Below are 20,812 nucleotides of genomic sequence, written 5' to 3'. Positions count from 1 at the left end.
CCAAGTCCTTCCCACAGGCCCTGAATGAAGCCTTGAAGCTCTTCAAGACTCACTCCCCTCAGACGTCTGCCATGCTGTTCACGGTGGACAACGAGGCTGGCAAGATCACGTGCCTGTGTCAGGTCCCTCAGGTCAGAACCACCTTGCACCAGTGGGAAGTGTTGGGTCTTAAGCTTGTTTGCTGAGGCCTGTGTGTGTACAACCTGCATTTAAAACAGCCCGTCTCCTGCCTGCCTGTTTGTCACCTTTGCCAGTACCCCTTACCCAGGCCTCCTCGTTGGTTGCATCTGTCTGGTTGATACTTGGTTTTGCCACTCTGTCCTGTCCTGGCAGTGGCCATGACTGCCCCCTGTACTAGCGCCGTAAAGTCTGTCTTGGCCTCCAGCAGTATCACCCAAGGCAAGGAGTGGGTGATGGCTCCTCCATCCTTTTTTCCTTCGTTCCTCCCTCACTCCCATTTTCTGTCCTGACTTGCCCCTTCCCTTCCTTTCTTCTAGAATGCAGCCAATCGGGGCTTAAAAGCCAGCGAGTGGGTGCAGCAGGTGTCAGGCCTGATGGACGGTAAAGGTGGGGGCAAGGATGTGTCTGCACAGGCCACAGGCAAAAACATTGGCTGCCTGCAGGAGGCGCTGCAGCTGGCCACGTCCTTCGCCCAGCTGCGCCTCGGGGATGTAAAGAACTGAGCGGGGGAGGAGGTGGCTCCCACTGGCTCCATCCGTCCAGCCGGGAGCTCTTCATCTGCTACAAGAACATTTGAATCCTGGGACCTTTTGAGAGCCCCTCCTACCCCGACAGTACCTGGAACACCCTCACGAGCAGTCCTGTGACTCAGCGCCCCTTACGCTTCTGCCCTGAGCCCTCCACATCAGTGCCATCTGTCGAGAACCACTACCCCCGCATTGCTCTTGATCGTCATGCTCGCATCTGTAGATAACGAACGGCTCTCCAGCCTGAGCTTTCCGCGTCAGCAAGGACGAATCGTTTTTTGCTGCAGAGAATAAAAGGACCACGTGCAATACTTAATGCCGCATGATCTCTATCCCTCTTCCCAGGTGGGGCTCGCTGTTCTGACAGCCCTTGGCTCCTGGCGTCTGTAGAATAAATGCTGTGGCTTCTACTGGCTACTGTAGTGTTCACCTAGTCCAGCCCCAGAACCCTAAATTTTGGAAAAAGCCCCTGGGGTTGCCTTAAACGTTTGTGGAGGTGGAGGCCAAATAGGTAGGGTGACATGGAGCAAAGCGTTCATAATTCAGTAGATGGGGGGGAGTTAGTGGAAGCAGAGAAGCCTTGAAGCTGCTCTCCCGCTCCCTTCCAGCGGGATGGATGGATGATCAGGCAGCCCTGCATGAGTGGGACCAGGGCTCCGCGGACGCCGGCCGTTCTCCCTCCGAGCCTCCAGCGGGCGCTGTAGCGCCGCCCATCACTCTCCCGACAGCCCTCACGCAGGCGCCCGTCTTTAAGCAACGGAAGAACCAGTAGGTGCGGCAGTGCGTTGGGCGGAAGCGGCTCGCACGCCAGGAGCCGCCATGCCCGGGGACCACCGCCGCATCCGCGGCCCTGAAGAGTCGCAGCCGCCGCAGCTGTACGCGGCGGCAGAGGAGGAGGCGCCCGCCGCCCGCGACCCAACGCGACTGCGGCCCGTCTACGCGCGCGCGGGGCTGCTGAGCCAGGCCAAAGGCTCGGCCTACCTGGAGGCGGGAGGCACCAAGGTGCTGTGTGCAGTGTCGGGCCCGCGACAGGCCGAGGGCGGCGAGCGCGGCGGCGGCCCGGCCGGATCTGGCGGCGAGGCCCCGGCCGCGCTGCGCGGTCGCCTGGTCTGCGACTTCCGCCGCGCGCCCTTCGCGGGCCGCCGGCGCCGCGCTCCCCCGGGCGGCGGCGAGGAGCGTGAGCTGGCGTTGGCGCTGCAGGAGGCGCTGGAGCCGGCCGTGCGCCTGGGCCGCTACCCGCGCGCTCAACTCGAGGTGTCGGCGTTGCTGCTGGAGGACGGCGGCTCGGCCCTGGCCGCCGCGCTCACCGCCGCCGCGCTCGCCCTGGCCGACGCGGGCGTGGAAATGTACGACCTGGTGGTGGGCTGTGGCCTGAGCCTCGCGCCGGAGCCCGCGGGCACCTGGCTGCTGGACCCCACGCGGCTAGAGGAAGAGCGCGCCGCCGCCGGCCTCACCGTGGCGCTCATGCCTGTGTTGAATCAGGTGGCCGGGCTGCTGGGCAGCGGCGAGGGCGGCCTGATCGAGAGCTGGGCGGAGGCCGTACGCCTGGGCCTCGAGGGCTGCCAGCGGCTCTACCCCGTGCTGCAGCAGAGCCTGGTGCGGGCCGCACGCCGCAGGGGCGCCGCCGCCCAGCCCTGAACTAGAAGCCTGAGCAACGACGGATGCAAGCCAAGGACCGTGCTGCCGCCGTCCCTGAAAAGACTCGCGCCTCGGCCTCCAGCCTGCGTCGGGATAAGCAGCCGGAGCCCTGGAGAGCCCCTGGGTAGGCCCTAGCAGAGCCAAGGCGCCGGACAGCTGTGGTGTTGGAAAGGCTTTTTACAAACCTCGTTAAAGGAACTTTACTTGAGCCGACTCTCAGCTGCGACCCAGTTGAGGAAACTTGTGAGCGCATCCTGACTCCCAAGTTGGAAACTTTAGCTGAACTTACCTGGAAGCTGGTACCTGGAGCTGCTGTCATGCAGGCCAGCCAGTGACTCCCTCCGACATAACTGGGCGACTTTTCAGAGGATGGACAAGAAGACTGTGCCTTCTGTGTCTCAGCCAAAAGAAAGACCCTTTTATATTTGAAAAACGTCTTCTGGTGTGGTTCTTCTCGGTCCAGGATTTAAAAGAGCAAGGCTCCTTTGTTCTTGCTTCCTAGGTGTCAAGGGTCGCGACGGCATTGCCTTAAACGGGTGAGTTCCTTAGGCCAACGTGAACAGGAGAGACGGGCTGAACTGCAGAGCTGATGGGAGCGCTGTGATCTGGAGAAGCAGCTGCCCCCACACGAACCAGAGTCAGGGGAACTGCTGAGATGTGACAAGAGTAGGGAAGAGTTGGCCGGGCGCGGCGGCTCACGCCTGTAATCCCAGCACTTTGGCAGGCCAAGGCGGGGAGATCACCTGAGGTCGGAAGTTCGAGACCAGCCTGACCGACATGGAGAAACCCCGTCTCTACTAAAAATACAAAATTAGCCAGCACTAATGGTGGCGTATGTCTGTAATCTTAGCTACTCGGGAGGCTGAGGCAGGAGAATCGCTTGAACCCGGGAGGCGGAGGTTGTGGTGAGCGGAGATAGCACCATTGCACTCCAGCCTGGGCAATAAGAGCAAGACTCCGTCTCAGGAAAAAAAAAAAGTACGGCCCCAGAAGTGCACTGAGTGCACCTCATGCCCCAACCTGGCTTGGTGCTGGGTAGCTGAAAAGGGTTTTGCTCTGGGTAGAAGCCAGATCTGTCCTTGGCCATGTGCAGAACGGCACAACCCAAGCCTCCACTGCGGGTGAGAAGTGGCGCCCTGGTCCTACAAGGAAGACCCTGAGCAGCACCGCAGAGGGCAGGTGCACTGCTAGGAAAGCCAGGTACAACCTGAGTCACCACGAGGGTGGGGTCTTTCCTGTGTAGCTACCAGCTCTGCTGGTTTGGGCTCAAGACTGCATGGGAGGAAGCCAGGTGACTGCCATTTGGAAGGCAGCCTGGTCCCCTCTCTGCACTCGGCTTGGTGTTTTCAAGGGTGGACTCAGCTACTCTAGGAAGGGCTGGCCTGGGTCAGCCCAAGGACCAGAATGAGTTTCTGGGGCCACACCCAGAACCCCTGACCAGGAAAAATACAAATTTTATTTTTTCCCTTCTGACATATGCCTTTCTAGAGCAGGTCTGAAATAGTATCACACCAGCAGGGATAGGACATGATTCAATTCTGAAGGGTGACTTCCTAGAGTAGATGGGGAGTCTGGAGCCCAAAGAGGGCTATGTGGGGTACACAGAACATTCTAGCAGTTTCAGGGAGATTGGGAACTCAGGGAGATCTGTTGGCCATCTGTTGACTGGCGGTGCATCAGGAGGGGAGTGAAGATCAGCCGTGTCTGCATTCACACAAGGCTGAGGGTGCCCTCTGAGCGCTGGGGTGGGGTGGGGTGGGGTGGGGATGGGCTGTCATCTGCCCCTTGCAAGAGAGCCTCAGCTTCATGAGGATGGTGACCTGGTGCAGTCCCAGGCCACCTCCCTCCTAACCCTGTCAGTCCCAGGACCATCATCTCGAAATGCAACCTCTAAAGGAGCTAAACCCACCACTGCAGGTTGGTCTTCTGCTGCTCTGGCCAAGCCCTGTGTCCACTTCCATTGCCCCAGCTCCAGATCAGGCATCTCAGGTCGCTAAGGTGGCTTTCAAAACCTACGCAAGGCAAGGAGCTATCTATCCCAGAATGCCAGGAGCTGATGAGCCTGGAGGGCCTGGAGGGGTTCCTGCTGCCTCCTGGCTGGCCTGGTCTTCAGCGTGGTTCTTCACCTGTAGGGAAAATAGAAGCAGGGCAGTGGCAGAGGGGCCGGAGGCATGGGAGGCTAGGAAAGGGGGGCCGCCTACTCACAACATCTATTCTCCCCCACACCCTGCTTTCCATTTCCTCCCCAGAGCTTTGACGGCTCAGGGCTTCTCTATATTCTATCTAAGACCTAGAAACCCAGAACCACCAGGCTAAAGAAAGCAGTCGTATACATGTAGCCATTCTTTTCCCAGATATTACAGGTGTGACTCAGGCCCTGGGCAGCAGTGAAAGCCCTCCTGAGCCCAGCAGACCGAACACAGAGCTGGGTGAGTAGATGGGGGAGGGCTCCAGCCCCATTGTGGGCCAGGCATGGCCTGCCTCAAACCAGCAAGAGGTGGTGGTGGTGGTAGGGCAGGGAATATTCAGGTCTTTTATGCCACACAGGGCTGTTACCAGTTCCAGGAAGGTTAGTGTGCCACAGCTTCCCCGGGGGGCATGATCCATGCGGCAGCCAGAGACCCTGCAGCAGCAGGAAGAGCGCAGGAACCTGGGTTTTTTTTTTTTTTTTCTGAGGGAGTTTTGCTCTTGTTGCCCAGGCTGGAGTGCAGTGGTGCATTCTCAGCTCAGCAACTTCCACCTCCCGTGTTCAAGCAATTCTGTCTCAGCCTCCAGAGTAGCTGGGATTATAGGCACGTGCCACCACACCAGGCTAGTTTATTATTTTTTGAGATGAAGTCTCACTTTGTCACCCAGGCTAGAGCGCAGTGGTATGATCTCGGCTCACTGCAACCTCTGCCTCATGGGTTCAAGTGATTCTCCTGCCTTAGCCTCCCAAGTGGCTGGGATTACAGGCACCCACCACTGTGCCCAGCTAATTTTTGTGTTTTTAGTAGAGATGGGGTTTCATCATCTTGGCCAGGCTGGTCTCAAACTCCTGACCTCGCGATCCACCCACCTCAGCCTCCCAAAGTGCTGGGATTAAAGGCGTGAGCCACTGCACCCGGCCAAAACCTGAGACAAGCTTGCCAGAGGGGTCTGGGGCCATGGGGCACACCTGTGACATTCCCTTTACGGTGCTTCAGCCCAGAACCGACCCTGGCACAGCTGAGCCCTCCAATCCCAGGGTTGGGAGGCAGAAAACAGGACAGGGCCCAGCCTACTGGGCATGACTCTGTGACGGGGAATACACCTCCCCTTCCGTACCACCTCGGCCTCCTGTACTGACCAGGGATGCCACAAGGAACCCAACACAAGTAGGGTGGAGATGGGGAAGCAGGGCCAGGTCACTCACTGTCCACTCCGTGTCTGTGCCACCCTCGTAGCCATCTGCCTCTGGACCAGCCCCCTTGCTCCGGGGCTTCTGCGGGGGCTCAGAGCTGCATGAGGAGCCCTTGCTACCAGGACTCCCGTTTTTTCCACTGTCCTTTGTGGCTGTGCAGAGAAAGTCATCAGTCAATGGCTGGGTTTGGAGGCCCCAGCTGACCCCAGAGAGGCCAATTAATGCCCAGCACTGACCTAGGGCCTCTAAAACTCAAGAGGGCAAGAAACAGATGGGCTGGGACGTGTGGCTCTGTCTCCAGGTGGTTGCTGAGTGGGTGGGGGTGACCCAGAAGCCACAGGAGTACCTGAGCCTCAAGAACAGCCCAGGAATGGGGATTGTACTCCAGGGAGGGAGACCTGAAGACAGGCCAAGGCATAGGCAGGGCCCCAGGCACCGGGCATCTTCAGCAGTGGGGAAAGCTGGGCTCCCACAGAGTGTGGGGATCAGACCTGCAGGTGGGATCTGCTGCCCGTCCCTGCGCTCCAGGCTCTGCAGCAGACTGTCCACCTGGGCTTTGATCTGCCACAGCTCCCCCTGGATGTCATGCAGCTCCTCGGTGCGGACTGCGGGGAGAGGGGCAGGATTGGTGCCCAGGCTGGGCTCCGGGGCCTGCCGTGACAGCTGGTGCGGCCACCCAACTGCTCCCTAGCACTGCAGGTGTGACTGTGGCCCCTACTCACGCTTTTTCTGCCCAGAGGACAGGTGGCTGTTCCCAGAGACCCGTTGGGGGCTGAAGCTGCTCCTCTCCCCCATGCCCACGTGGGCCCTCCGGATCTTGACAGGCCTGTGGTTGATGAGTGGGGGCATCCGGATCCTCTGGTATTCATAGACCCTGGGGACAGGACAGAGAGGGGGAGAGGACAGAGAGCGAGTCAGGCCAGCCAGCCCCACCTGCCCACCTGTAGGGAACATGGTCTCTACAGCTTGTAGCTACTACTGCTGCTGTGAAGGACACAAATGGAACGGGTCACGGTACACGACCAGGGGCTCTGCCTGGTGCCCAGTTGAACTTGGAAAACTGAAGGTCACAGCTCTTGCTTGGAATGCCAGCCTTCCTCCGTGGAAGAGCCCCTAGGGACTTGCCCAAGGTCACTTTGGGAGACCACAGCAAACCAGCTTCCCCAGTTAGCCTCTGATAAGGGATGCCTCCAGGTGGCAGTGGGGACACAATCACCCACAGGCTTCTGGCAGGCAGAGCCTGCCCCCCCCTTCCCCACGGCTGCTCTGTGAAACTCAGCACTGTGGATGCCCTGAGACTTTGGCAAAAGATGAGAGGGAAGAGGTGTGTCAAAGCCAAAGCCCTGGCAGGGCATAGGAGAGCCTTCAATCCTTGCCTGAGAATCACCGGGGCCAGCAGGCAGGGCTAGGGACAGGGCAGTGGCCAGGTCACCTGGGCCTTTGCTCCAGCCCTGGGAGACAGGATGGGTCCCAACGGCCCAGGCTCGCTCAGAAAACTGGGGTTCCCCACTTATCACACAGCAAGCACCCCGGGAAACCTGGCCAGGAGGGGGCGGGGAGCGTGCAGAGAGACAGCTGGGGCCCAGCCTGGGCAGGAAGCTCTGGGGACCCTGCAGAAGGAGCTTCGGGTCCTTCCTGTGCCTGGGGAGGGCTCTGAGTTGGGGGAAAGGGAAGGGACGCGTGGTGATGGGTGGGGGTGGTAAAAAGTTCTCAAACAACTTTCCAGTCCTGTCGCCCTTGCCCCCAAGCTCAGGGCCAGCACACAAGGGGCAGAATGGAGGACATCCTGGGCACCTGTCCCATCCCCTCCATCTCCGGCCACCCCCTACTCCCACCCCTGCTTTCTGGCTCAGGAGGTCTGGGTAGGCGGCCTGGGAAGCTTCCAATTCCGGTAGGAGGAGAGAGAGGAGAGGGAGAACAGGCAGGTCTGGCCGCAGGGTAGATGGACAAGGACCCCTGAGGGCCAGGAAGGACCGAGCAGCGAGAGCTGGGGCCAAGACAGCATTGGAGGTGAAGGCGTCCGAGGAGCAGGACTGCCCTGGAAAGTGTCCTTGACCCAGCCTGGCAGCCCGCTCCCCACGGCCAAACAGACCAGACTGGGCAGGCAGGGCCAGGCCTGTGACCACCTGGGCCGTGATGATAAGTTCATGTTCATTGAGGCATTGGTGGTTCAGTGGTAGAATTCTCGCCTGCCACGCGGGAGGCCCGGGTTCGATTCCCGGTCAATGCATGGGGAACTTTTTTTTTTTTTTTTTTGAGACGGAGTCTCGCTCTGTCACCCAGGCTGGAATGCAGTGGCCGGATCTCAGCTCACTGCAAACTCTGCCTCCCAGGTTCACGCCATTCTCCTGCCTCAGCCTCCCGAGTAGCTGGGACTAGAGGCGGCCGCCACCTCGTCCGGCTAGTTTTTTTTTTTTTTGTATTTTTTTTAGTAGAGACGGGGTTTCACCATGTGAGCCAGGATGGTCTCGATCTCCTGACCTCGTGATCCGCCCACCTTGGCCTCCCAAAGTGCTGGGATTACAGGCGTGAGCCACCGCGCCCAGCCTGTTGTTGCTTTTTAAAGACAGGATCTCGGGACCAGGTGCGGTGGCTCTCGCCTGTAATACCAACACTTTGGAAGGCTTAGGTGGGCGGATCACGATGTCAGGAGTTTGAGACCAGCCTGGCCAACATGGTGAAACCCTGTCTCTACTGAAAATACAAAAATTAGCCAGGCGTGGTGGCGGGCGCTTGTTATCCCACCTACTTGGGAGGCTGAGGCAGGAGAATCTCTTAAAACCAAAAGGCTGAGGTTGCAGTGGGCTGAGATCGGGCAACTGTATTCCACCCTGGGCAACAAGAGCAAAACTCCGTCTCAAAAATACAAAAAATAAAAAATAAATAAAATATGACAGGATTGCTGGGCACGGTGGCTCACGCCTGTAATCCCAGCACTTTGGGAGGCCTAGGTGGGTGGATCACCTGAGGTCAGGAGTTTGAGACCAGCCTGGCCAACATGATGAAACCCTGTCTCTACTAAAAATACAAAAATTAGCCAAGTGTAGTGGCACACGCCTATAATCCCAGCTACTTGGGAGGCTGAGGCAGGAGAATTGCCTGAACCTAGGAGGTGGAGGCTGCAGTGAGCCAAGATCATGCCATTACATTCCAACCCCTGGGCAACAGAGTGAGACTCTTTTTTTTAAAAAAAAAAAAAAAAAAAAAGGATCTTGGCCGGGTGCCGTGGCTCACATCTGTACTCCAGCACTTTGGGAGGCCAAGGAGGGTGAATCACCTGAGGTCAGGAGTTCGGGACCAGCCTGGCCAAAATGGTGAAACCCTATCTCTACTAAAAATGCAAAAAATTAGCCGGGCGTGGTGGCGGATGCTCGTAATCCCAGCTACTCAGGAGGCTGAAGCAGGAGAAACACTTGAACCTGGGAGGTGGAAGTTACAGTGAGCAGAGATCATGTCACTGCACTCCAGCCTGGGCAACAAGAGTGATACTCTGTCTCAAAAAAATATAAGGCAGGATCTTGCACTGTTGCCCAGGCTGGAGTATTGTGGTATGATCCTACCTCACCGCAGCCTCGACCTCTCAAGGCTCAAGAGATCCTCCTGCCTCAGCCTCCCAAGTAGCTGGGACCACAGGCCAAAAATAAAATAATTAGTGCCTAGCTAATTATTTTTTGTAGAGACAGGGTCTCTATCTTATCCAGGCTGGTCTCAAACCTGGGCTCACATGATCCTCCAAGCCTCAGCCTCCCAAAGTGCTGGGATTACAGGCGTGCACCACTGTGCCCAGCCTAAGTGTATTTTTGTGAGTAGCCAGAGATGAACCATGCACTGGAAGGGGATTCTGCTGACTGCCGCCCAAGCTGAGATAAACAGGGAGAGACTGCGTTTGGGTACCTGCCCATCTGCAGCCACCTGTTGCAGGTAGGGGGTCCTTCCTCACGGGGCCTCCCTTGCCCTGGCCTGCCTTTGCCAGTACTGAGGCCAGGGCCTGTGTCCAGGTGGGTGGGCAGCCTTGCGCTTCTCTCCCCAAGGGGAAGGGCCTGGTTGCACCAGGGCAGTGGCTGCAACTGCTCCCTGTAATGGCTACAGCCTGCAATCTGGGAAATTCCCACAGCAACAAACTAAACACACCTTCGGAATGGCTCTGTGCGCAGAAGCCAAGCCACCTCTTCAGGTGTCCTCAGGGCTTGACTGTGAGGCAAGAGGCGGGGACCTGGGTGGGCAGTCCTTCCACTATGCCTTCCCCTCCATGTTGCCAAATTCCTTGTGTGTGTGTGTGTGTGTCAGAGTCTCGCTCTGTCACCCAGGCAGTGGCACGATCTTGGCTCACTGCAACCTTGACCTGGATTTAAGTGATCCTCCCACGCCGGCCTCTTGAGTAGCTGGGACTACAGGCATGCGTCACCACACCCAGCTCATGTTTTCTTTTGCTTTTTCTTTTCTTTCTCTTCAGAGAGTCTTGCTCTGTCGCCCAGGCTGGAGTACAGTGGCACAATCTCGGCTCACTGCAACCTCTGCCTCCCGGGATCAACCGATTATTATGCCTCAGCCTCCCTCAGCTGGAATTACAGGCACCTGCCACCACACCTGGCTAATTTTTGTATTTTTAGTAGAGATGGGGTTTCACCATGTTGGCCATGCTGGTCTTGAACTCCTAACCTCAGATGATCCACCCGCCTCAGGCCCCAAAGTGCTGGGATTACAGGCGTGAGCCACCGCGCCTGGCAAATTTTTATTTTATGTCTTGTAGAGATGGCAGTGTCACTATCTTGCCCAGGATTTCCTTAAACCCTGGGCTCAAGCGATCCGCTGCCTCAGCCTCCCGGAGTGCTGGGACAACAGTCATGAGCCACCTCGGTGGGCCACACATTCCATTTTGAGATCCAAATCACATGGGTGGACTTGAGCAGCCCTCAGGGAGAGATCATTCAGCAGCTCACTGCCGACCACGGCCCCAGCCCTGAGTGGTTCCTCCTCTGGGGACCATCCCAAGGGAGCAAGAGCCACCACCACAGCCCCCTACCCACTGCTGCCTGCACTGCTGGGGAAACATTTGGCCCTCCTCTCTGGAGCCTCCTAGGGACAGTCAGGGCCTCAAGGAGGCCATCTATGCCCAACTCTGCCCCAGGTCTCCAATGCCAGGCCCCTCTGAATGTTCTCTCAGTCCCTGTGGGGCAGGCGGCATCACTTCACATTGCCTCTGGGTCGCCCTACATCAACCCTCCCCTGAGCTCCCCAGCGGGGGCTGGATGACTGGATCCAAGCCTGCTGCGTAAGGAGGTGGATGGAAAATATGAAATCCAATGAAGGATTGAACAGCCTCAAAAACAGCCACGTTAAAAAAAAGCATGTGGGTTGGGTGAAGTGGCTTCCAGCCCTTTGGGAGGCCAAGGCAAGAGGATCACTTGAGCCCAGGAGTTCGAGACCAGCCTGGGCAACACAGTGAGACCCCCTCTCCCCAATCTCTTTAAAAAAAAAAAAAATTAGCCAGGCATGGTGGCATGTGCCTGTAGTCCCAGTTACCTGGGAGGCTGAGGTCAGAGGGTCACTTGAGCCCAGGAGTTCAGGGCTGCAGTGAGCGATGATGGCACCACTGCACTCCAGCCTGGGTGACACTGAGGTCCTGTCTCTAAAATCAAACAAACAACATGACACGTTACCCATGAGCACACATCTGCTCAACAGTCCAAAACCAAAGCGGGGCAGAAGCCGCCCACACTGGCACACTGCGGGGTGGCACCGACCCTCAGCTGCTGCTGGCAGGGAGCAGCTTGGCTTAATCTCTCCGGAGGTCAGTGTGGAGGAACAGAGACATCTCAGAGCAGCCCACACCCAAGCTCTGCCATCCCACTTCCGGGGAGAGGAGATGAGGGGAAAACCAAAAGGAACTGGAGCTGTGGGTGCCAGGGCATTGACACCAGCATTGCCCCTAACAGCAGCCCCTCCCCGCCACCACCTGGATGCACACGAGCCGTTACACATCAGCTAATGCGGCCATTACACACGCCCAACTGAGCGGATACAGACCAACACGGCCCACACCCACGCCTCTGAAGAGGACTTGTTTGCTCACAAAAGTTAGTGAGCTCCTTTCCAAACATGTTCACACATTATCTGGCTGAATGTGGTGGCTCACACTTCTAATTCCCAGCACTTTATTATTATTATTATTATTATTATTATTATTATTATTAAGATGGAGTCTCACTCTGTTGCCAAGGCTGGAGTGCAGTGGCACAATTAAGGTTCACTGCAACCTCTGCCTCTGGGTTCAAGCGATTCTCCTGTCTCAGCCTCCTAAGTAGCTGGGATCATAGGCACCCACCACCACGCCCGGCTAATTTTTGTATTTTTAGTAGAGATAGGGTTTTACCATGTTGACCAGGCTGGTCTCAAACTCCTGACCTCAAGAGATCCGCCCACCTGGGCCTCCCGAAGTGCTAGGATTACAGGTGTGAGCCACCACACCCAGCCTAATCTCAGCACTTTGGGGGGGCCAAGGTGAGAGGCTCCCTTGAGGCCAAGAGTTTGAGACCAGCCCGGCCAACATGGTGAAACCCCGTCTCTACTAAAATACAAAAATTCGCCGGTTGTGGTGGTGTGCCTCTGTAATCCCAGCTTCTCGGGAGGCTGAGACAGGAGAATCACTTGAACCGGGGAGGCGGAGGTTGCAATGAGCCGAGAGTGCACCTGGAGCTGAGTGGCAATGGAGCAAGACTCCATCTCAAAACAAAACAAAAATTAGCCGGGCATGGTGGCACGCGCCTGTGATCCCAGTTACTTGGGAGGCTAAGGTGGGAAGATTGCTTGAGCCCAGCAGGAGGTTGCAGTGAGCTGAGATTGCACCACCGTACCCCAGCCTGGGTGACAGAGCGAGACCCTGTCTCAAAAAAAAAAAAAAAAAAAGATTTCCTTAAAATTGCTTTAAGTTTCCCAAGTTAGGGGAACAATATCAACCAGAAAGGTTCCCATTTGCTACTTCCCGAAGGTCTAGACACAGAAATCGCCCCCAGACACTACCCCCTAGGGACCCTCACCTGGGGGGATCCAGGCTCCTCCAGGCAGAAGGAGGGGCCCTGCCTCGGTCAGGATGGGGGAGTTGGTGGCACCAGCTAGAAGGGGCTTTGCAATGCACTGGGTCAACTTCCTCAGTTGACAGAGAAAACCTAAGGCCCAGGGAGGAAGCCCTGAGCACCCTGAGCCGCTGGGTGTGTAGCACACTTGGGGGGCTTCTGGGGTCCTTGTTCTGTCCCAGGGGAACCCAGAGCCCCATACAAGCTTGACAGCCATCAGCCCACTCCTCAGCAGCCACCAGCCCGCTCCCCAGCAGCCACCAGCCTGCTCCCCAGCAGCCCATCCTGACAGACTCACCAGAAAACGCCTGTGCCCTGCTGCATCTTCTGGCCTGGCTGGGCAGGGCCGGCCTTGGGATCTTGAGCCATGTCTAGATCTGGCAGCAAGAGAGCGGGGCAGGTGTGAGAGGCAAGGGAAGGGGCACGGGGGTCGGGGTGCAGGGGGACTGGGCTACAAAAGCACACAGGGCTCCCCTCTTGCTTCTGCCTGGGTCTTCCCTCCAAAGCAGCAAAGCATGCGCCCCCTGCCACCTCCCCACAAGGGCCACAGGCAGCCTGGCCTCTCACAGCCCCAGGCCCCCCACCCAGAGCTGGGGTCAGACCTTAGGGGTCATCCTAGAGGTTCCCCAAGACAAAGAGACAAATGGCTTCAACACAAAACCACCCCAAGGATAGGGAAGGTTGCCCTACTGTTTCCTTCAGACCTGAACCAACTGTCTGATCAACCCCACACCCAGGCCCTGGAATTTAGGGCGCTACCGTCCGAAAGCAGGAGGGGGAAGCCTGGGATCCTCGGGTCCTCTGAGGAGATACCCAGCCCTCGTCTGGGCTAATTCTCAAATGTCCTCTGCTGCCCGCCCAGGGCAGAAAGCCGCTGCCCTGCAGCCCGCCCACTGCTAGCCCGCTGCCAGCCCCCGTCCCACACCTGCCCAAGCTAAGCTCCGGCTCTGGCTACTGCCACCATGGCCAGCGAGGCTCCAAGGAAGAAGCAAAGCAGCACTTCTTCATTTTTGTTTTTTATATTATTTAAATAGAGATGGAGGTCTCATTATATTGCCAAAGCTAGTCTAGCATTCCTGGCCTCAAGTGGTCCTTCTGCTTCAGTCTCACAAAGTGCTGGGAATACAGGCATGAGCCACTGCGCTCAGCCTACTTTTCACAAAATAGTTGAATGTTAAGCTGGGTGCAGTGGGTCATGCCTGTAATCCCAGCACTTTGGGAGGCCAAGGTGAGAGGATTGCTTGAGGCCAGGAGTTCAAGACCAACCTGGCCAACACAGTGAGATCCCCATCTCTGTACAAAAAGAAAAATTGCCGGGTGCGGTGGCTCATGCCTGTAATCTCAGCACTTTGGGAGGCCGAGGCGGGCGGATCACAAGGTCAGGAGATCGAGACCACGGTGAAACCCCGTCTCTACTAAAAATACAAAAAATTAGCCAGGTGTGGTGGCGGGCACCTGTAGTCCCAGCTACTCAGGAGGCTGAGGCAGGAGAATGGCGTGAACCCGGAAGGCGGAGCTTGCAGTGAGCCGAAATCGCGCCACTGCACTCCAGCCTGGGCGACAGAGCAAGACTGTCTCAAAAAAAAAAAAAAAAAAAAAATTATATAAAGGTTTTTTTTTTTTTTTTTTCCTCCCCGAGATGGAGTTTCACTCTTGTTGTCTAGGCTGGAGCGCAATGGCCTGATCTCGGCTCACTGCAACCTCGACCTCCTAAGTTCAAGTGATTCTCCTGCCTCAGCCTCCCAAGTAGCTAGTAGGTGTGCCACCACACCTGGCTAATTTTTGTATTTTTAGTAGAGATGGAGTTTCACCATGTTGGCCAGATTGGTCTCAAACTCCTGACCTCAGGTGATCCACCTGCCTAGGCCTCCCAAAGTGCTGGGATTACAGACATGAGCCACTGTGCCCACCCATAAAATTTTTTAACAAGAATTTAAAGTTCATCAAATTATTGCCCTCAGGACAGGTAACCTCCCAGACCCAAGACCCAGATGATTTACCTTGAAGTCAAAAGGGAAGCATCACAGAAAGTCAAGGTGCCCACAACAAGATGCAGCAGCCACACTGGGCATTCCTTCTGGACTGAACTCAGATGAAAATGCCCCTGGCAGAGGCCGCCCCGATTGTTGGCAGGTTCGAGAGGCCAGTAAGGCCAGTCATGGTGCCTCATGCCTGTAATCCCAGCACTTTGGGAGGCCGAAGCAGGAGGATCACTTAAGCCCAGAAGTTCAAGACAAGTCTGGGCAACATACAGATGCCCATTTCTACTAAAAAAAAAAAAAAAAAAAAGACAAAAATTAGCCAGGCGTGGTAGGTATCATGCATGTAGGTATCTGAGAGGCTGGTGTGGGAGGACCACATGAGCCCAGGAGCTCAAGGCTGCAATGAGCAGCAATTGTACCACCGCACTCCAGTCTGTGCAACAGAGTGAGACCCCAGCTGAAAAAAAGGTCAGTAATGCTTTATGAAATCCTTTTTTTTTTTTTTTTTTTTTTGAGACGGAGTCTCGCTCTGCCGCCCAGGCTGGAGTGCAGTGGCCGGATCTCAGCTCACTGCAAGCTCTGCCTCCCGGGTTTACGCCATTCTCCTGCCTCAGCCTCCCGAGTAGCTGGGGCCACAGGCGCTGCCACCTCGCCCGGCTAGTTTTTTGTATTTTTTAGTAGAGACGGGGTTTCATCGTGTTAGCCAGGATGGTCTCGATCTCCTGACCTTGGGTTCCGCCCGTCTCGGCCTCCCAAAGTGCTGGGATTACAGGCTTGAGCCACCACGCCTGGCTATGAAATCCTATTAAAGTAAATTTGGCAGGTTTGAAATACAAATTAAATGACCCCGCGGCCAGGCGCGGTGGCTCCCACCTGTAAGCCCAGCACTTTGGGAACCCAAGGCAGGTGAATCACTTGAGGTCAGGAGCTTGAGACCAGGCTGGCCAACATGCTGAAACCCTGTCTCTACAAAAACACAAAAATTAGCCAGGCACAATGATGTTTGCCTGTAGTCCCAGTTACTTGGGTGGCTGAGGCAGGAGAATTGCTTGAACCCAAGAGGCAGAAATTCCAATGAGCTGAGATCATGCCACTGCACTCTAGTCTAGTCTAGTAGTCCGCACTCTATTCTGTCTCAAAGAAAAAAAAAAAAAACTCACCCACTTTTTTTTTTTTTTTTGAAGATAGAATCTCCCTCTGTTACCAAGGCTGGAGGGCAGTGGCACAATCATGGCTTCTTGCAACCTTGACCTTCCAGGCTCAAACCATTTTCTAACATCAGCCTCTGCTTCACACCTGTAACTGGGACTACAAGCGTGCACCATCATGCCCAGCTATTTTTTGTTCTGTAGAGATGGGATCTCACTATATTGTCCAGACTAGTCTTGAACTCCTGGCCTCAAGCAGTCTTCCTGCCTCGGCTTCTCAAAGTGCTGGTATTATAGGCATTAGGCAGCACACCCAGATTCACTTTAAAAATTTATGGTGGTATATGGGCCAGGCGTGGTGGCTTACATCTGTAATCCCAGCACTTTGGGATGCCGAGGCAGGTGGGTCATTTGAGGTCGGGAGTTTGAGACCAGCCTAACATGGAGAAATCCTGTCTCTACTAAAAATACAAAATTAGCTGGGCATGTAATCCCAGCTGCTCGGGAGGCTGGGGCAGGAGAACCACTTGAACCTGGGAGGCGGAGGCTGCACCAAACCAAGATTGCACCATTGCACTCTAGCCTGGGCAAACAAGATCAAAATTCCATCTTTTAAAAAAAAAAAAAATTATGGTGGAATATTATAGTTGCCAACAAAACATGCCAGCTAAGTGTCAGCAGGAGGCTTTTTTTTTTTTTTTTTTGAGAAGGAGTCTTGCTGTGTTGCCCAGGCTGGAGTACAGTGGCATAATCTCGGCTCACTGCAAGCTCTGCTTCCCGGGTTTACGCCATTCTCCTGCCTCAGCCTCCCGAGTATCTGGGACTAAAGGCACCCGCCACCACACCCAGCTCATTTTTTGTATTTTTTAGTACAGACAGGGTTTCACCGTGTTAACCAGGGTAGTCTCGATCTCCTGACCTCGTGATCCGCCTGCCTCGGCCTCCCAAAGTGCTGGGATTACAGGCGTGAGCCACCGCGCCTGGCCAGCAGGAGGCATTTTATTTTATTTTATTTTTTTGAGATGCAGTCTAGCTCTGTTGCCCAGGCTGAAGTGCAGTGGCGCGATCTTGGCTCACTGCAAGCTCCGGCTCCCGAGTTCATGCCATTCTCCTGCCTCAGCCTCCCAAGTAGCTGGGACTACAGGTGCCCGCCACCACGCCCAGCTAATTTTCTGCATTTTTAGTAGAGATGGGGTTTCACCGTGTTAGCCAGGATGGTCTCAATCTCCTGACCTTGTGATCTGCCCGCCTCGACCTCCCAAAGTGCTTGGATTACAGGCATGAACCACCGCGTCTGGCCAGGAGGCATTTTAAAGAATACAAAGGAGTCCTATCAGTGTGTACATGGGTGGATAAAATAAAAATAAAAACTAGGCCGGGTGCTGTTGCTCAAGCCTGTAATCCCAGCACTTTGGGAGGCCGAGACAGGTGGATCACGAGGTCAGGAGATCGAGACCATCCTGGCTAACATGGTGAAACCCCCGTCTCTACTAAAAAATACAAAAAAACTAGCCAGGCGAGGTGGTGGGCGTCTGTAGTCCCAGCTACTCAGGAGGCTGAGGCAGGAGAATGGTGTGAACCCAGGAGGCGGAGCTTGCAGTGAGCTGAGATCTGGCCACTGTACCCCAGCCTGGGCGACAGACTGAGACTCCGTCTCAAAAAAATAAAAAAAATAAAAAAAATAAATAATAAAAACAAAGGAGTCCTACACCCTGCATCCATCCTGTGGCGTTGGGCCACAGGAAGCACAAAGCAGGGCTCAAGGGCCATCGTCCCACAGTTGCTGTTTTGATGACACTGGCTCTATGTGCTGCTGCTGATAGTGACAGGAGACAGACAGATCTGAGGCAGATAGGGGTGAGTCCCCCATGAAACCTCACCATGAAGCCAAAAAAAGCCTAAAACCCAGCATCCAGAGTGAGAACTTCTGTTCCTGTTTGTCCACTCTTTCCTGATTGGTTCTTTCTGAATAATGCTTTTTAACCAATCAAAGGTTACCTTTTCCAATGATACCTATGGCCTGCCCCTCCCCATTCTGTGCCCATAAAAACTCCAGACCTAGCCACAATGATAGTAACCACCAGACTTCAGGGGGTTGACCACCCTCGCATCACCTCTCTGCTGAGAGCTGTTTTGTTGCTCAGTAATATTCTTCTCTGCCTTCCTCACTCTTTGTCAGTGTGACCTCGTTCTTCTTGGACATGGCACAAGAAATCAGCACCCACCAAATGTGGGTAGAGGGAAGGCTGTAACATCATGGCCCTGTCCTCCACCAGCTGAGGGCAGCCACCCACATGACAGAAGCAGCAGCAGGGCAGAACCAGCTCCAGAGTCATGGGCCAGAGCAGGACAAGGGGCTGGCAGAGCTGTTAACATGCTGCTGTCCGTCAGGCTGTGGACAGTGGGACTAAAAGAGCTAATTAGCTGGCCAGCCCCAGTGGCTCATGCCTGTAATCCCAGCACTTTGGGAGGCCGAGGAGGGCAGATCACCTGAGGTCAGGAGTTTGAGATCAGCCTGGCCAACGTGGTGAAACCCCGTCTCTACTAAAAATACAAAAATTAGCTGGGCATAGTAGCAGGCACCTGTAATCCCAGCTACTTGGGAGGCTGAGGCACAAGAATCACTTAAACCTGGGAAGCAGAGGCTACAGTGAGCCAAGATCGCATGCCATTGCACCCCAGCCTGGCCAACAAGAGTGAAATTCTCAAAAAAAAAAAAAAAAAGCTAATTAGTTGTAACACCCTCTGGGGCTGTGGGGTCATGGACACCCCTGCCTGGACACCATCACGTTCCCCTCGTCTGGATGCCAGAGTCCACTGTGGAAGTGGCTTGTGACACTCTTGTGGCTCCAGCCACAAGCACCACACAAAGCCCGCTTCTGTGCCAGCACTTGGAATGGCCAACTGGACCCCGCACTCGCTCACTCACACACCCCTCCCACCAGGGACTGGACAGTTACGGTGGCCAGGAGATCCTCTCCAGACAGCAGACCAGGCATGGCCCAGTGGGCCAAATGGACAGCATATCTCCTACAACATCCCCAGGCCCACACAAGGCCTGGGGCAAGGGCGTCACTGGTCGGAGGTCTCCGGCTGACAAGTGACCAAAAAAAAAATCCTACGTCACTGCCTGAAAGGCCCCATCTGCATCTAGAAGGGCAGATGGAGGCTTCCAGTCACATGTGCGGGGCCGAGGCAGGAGAATAGGGTCTGGAGGCAGGGAATTTAAGGCCAATCCATGCTGACTTCCTAAAGCTGAATCAAGGGAAAACAGCAAGGTCTGGGGGAAGGGAATTTAAGTCCAATCCATTTCCTGAAGTTCAATCAAAAGGAAAACTCCTGGGCCTGGGGGCAGGGAACCTGAGGCCAATTAACACCAACTTCCAAAAGCTAAATCAAAAGGGAAAACCCCATCTCCGCATGCCCAAGTAGCAAAGAATCAAAGGCTTCCCTCCCTATCACCCTCCTACCTCCACTGCATCTCAGATGGGAAGGGAGAGTGTCCTGGATTAGCTGCAGGCCAAGCATGGGCCATCCCTTCATATGCATAGGGCGCCAGTTCACATGACCTTTCTGTGAGCCCCAGACCAAATCCTTCATCCAGATAAGGGGTAGCCAATAGAACCTCAAAAGGAGTACTTCAAACCCAGGTGGCCGGGTGCCATGGCTCGCACCTGTAATCCCAGCACTTTGGGAGGCTGAGGTGGGCTGATAACAAGGTCAGGAGTTCAAGACCAGCCTGTCCAACATGGTGAAACCACATCTCTACAAAAAATACAAAAATTAGCTGGGCGTGGTGGTGTTTGTCTGTAATCCCAGCTACTTGGGAGGCTGAGGCAGGAGAATCACTTGAACTCAAGAGGAGGAGGTTGCAGTGAGCCAAGATCATGCCACTGCCCTCCAGCCTGGGTGACAGAGAGACTTCTCAAAAAAATAAAATAAAAATAAAATAAAATAAATAAAAATTAAAAAATAAAATAAAAATAAAAAATAAAATAAATAAATAAAATAATAAAATACATAAATTTAAAAAATAAAATAAAACAAGGCTGGGCACGATGGCTCAAGCCTGTAATCCCAGCACTTTGGGAGGGCGAGACGGGCGGATCACGAGGTCAGGAGATCGAGACCATCCTGGCTAACACGGTGAAATCCCACCTCTACTAAAAAATACAAAAAACTAGCTGGGCGAGGTGGCGGGCGCCTGTAGTCCCAGCTACTCGGGAGGCTGAGGCAGGAGAATGGCGTAAACCCGGGAGGCAGAGCTTGCAGTAAGCAGAGATCTGGCCACTGCACTCCAGCCTGGGCAACAGAGTGAGACTCCGTCTCGAAAAAATAAATAAATAAAACAAAATAAATAAAAAATAATAAAATAAAATAAATAAAATAAAATAAAACTCAGGAAACTTTGTAACCAGGCTCTGGAGCCGCTTGCTCAGGCCTACTCCCACCCTGCAGAGTGCTTTATGTGTTTCATAAATTTCTGCTTTCACTGCCTCCTTCCCGTGTTTCTTTCCTATGTTACTTTGTGGGTTTTGCTCAATTCTTTGTTCAAAATGCCAAGGACCTGGACAGCTCACACTCACAGCCCTGCTTCCCGGAACAGGCCTGGCTGAGTTCCAGCTGTGCAGTGAAGCCAAACTGGGGGAGGCAGGCGACAGACCCTGGACTCCCTCTCATGATCTAGACAGAGATGGAGTCTGGGGGTACACCTGGTCTCAGACCAGCCCCGGATTCTTTTGTGACCTGAAGGCAGTTGGCTGGCCATTGGAGCTGGCAGAGTCCCTCGAACGATTTGGGGAAGGAGTCTCTGCGGCAATGTTTAGAATCACATCTGCGGCAGAGTGAGGAACCCCCTGGCTGCTGAACCAGGGGTGTCCGT

At 55.0% G+C, this 20,812-nt stretch overlaps 2 protein-coding genes and 1 non-coding gene across 5 annotated transcripts in view; all 3 read left to right on the top strand.

Moving 5' to 3' along the window:
* The window catches only part of AARS1 (alanyl-tRNA synthetase 1), a 35,703-nt gene extending 34,583 nt beyond the window's left edge, over positions 1 to 1,120 (top strand). For 2 of the 3 annotated variants that reach the window (XM_030924851.1, XM_010382953.2), the window contains exons 20-21: positions 18 to 131; positions 498 to 1,120. In XM_030924851.1, coding sequence (XP_030780711.1) covers positions 18 to 131; positions 498 to 683 — 300 coding nt within the window. In that variant the 3' untranslated portion in view covers positions 684 to 1,120. Of the gene's footprint in view, positions 1 to 17; positions 132 to 497 lie in introns of those variants that run through there. The other variant, XR_004055405.1, reaches the window with a different exon arrangement.
* A 149-nt stretch (positions 1,121 to 1,269) lies between these two features.
* Positions 1,270 to 2,778, top strand: EXOSC6 (exosome component 6). The gene has a single exon (XM_030924852.1). The coding sequence runs from the start codon at positions 1,527 to 1,529 to the stop codon at positions 2,343 to 2,345; it is 819 nt and encodes a 272-aa protein (XP_030780712.1). The 5' UTR covers positions 1,270 to 1,526; the 3' UTR covers positions 2,346 to 2,778.
* Positions 2,779 to 7,886: 5,108 nt separating this feature from the next.
* On the top strand, positions 7,887 to 7,957 carry TRNAG-GCC. Its single transcript has one exon. It is a non-coding gene; the product is annotated as a tRNA-Gly (tRNA).
* The last annotated feature ends 12,855 nt before the right edge of the window (positions 7,958 to 20,812 follow it).

Source organism: Rhinopithecus roxellana, chromosome 20 (assembly GCF_007565055.1).
Source record: "Rhinopithecus roxellana isolate Shanxi Qingling chromosome 20, ASM756505v1, whole genome shotgun sequence".
Lineage (NCBI taxonomy): Eukaryota > Metazoa > Chordata > Mammalia > Primates > Cercopithecidae > Rhinopithecus > Rhinopithecus roxellana.
Note: the sequence above shows the minus strand (reverse complement) of the source record. Positions and strands in the feature narration are given on the sequence as shown.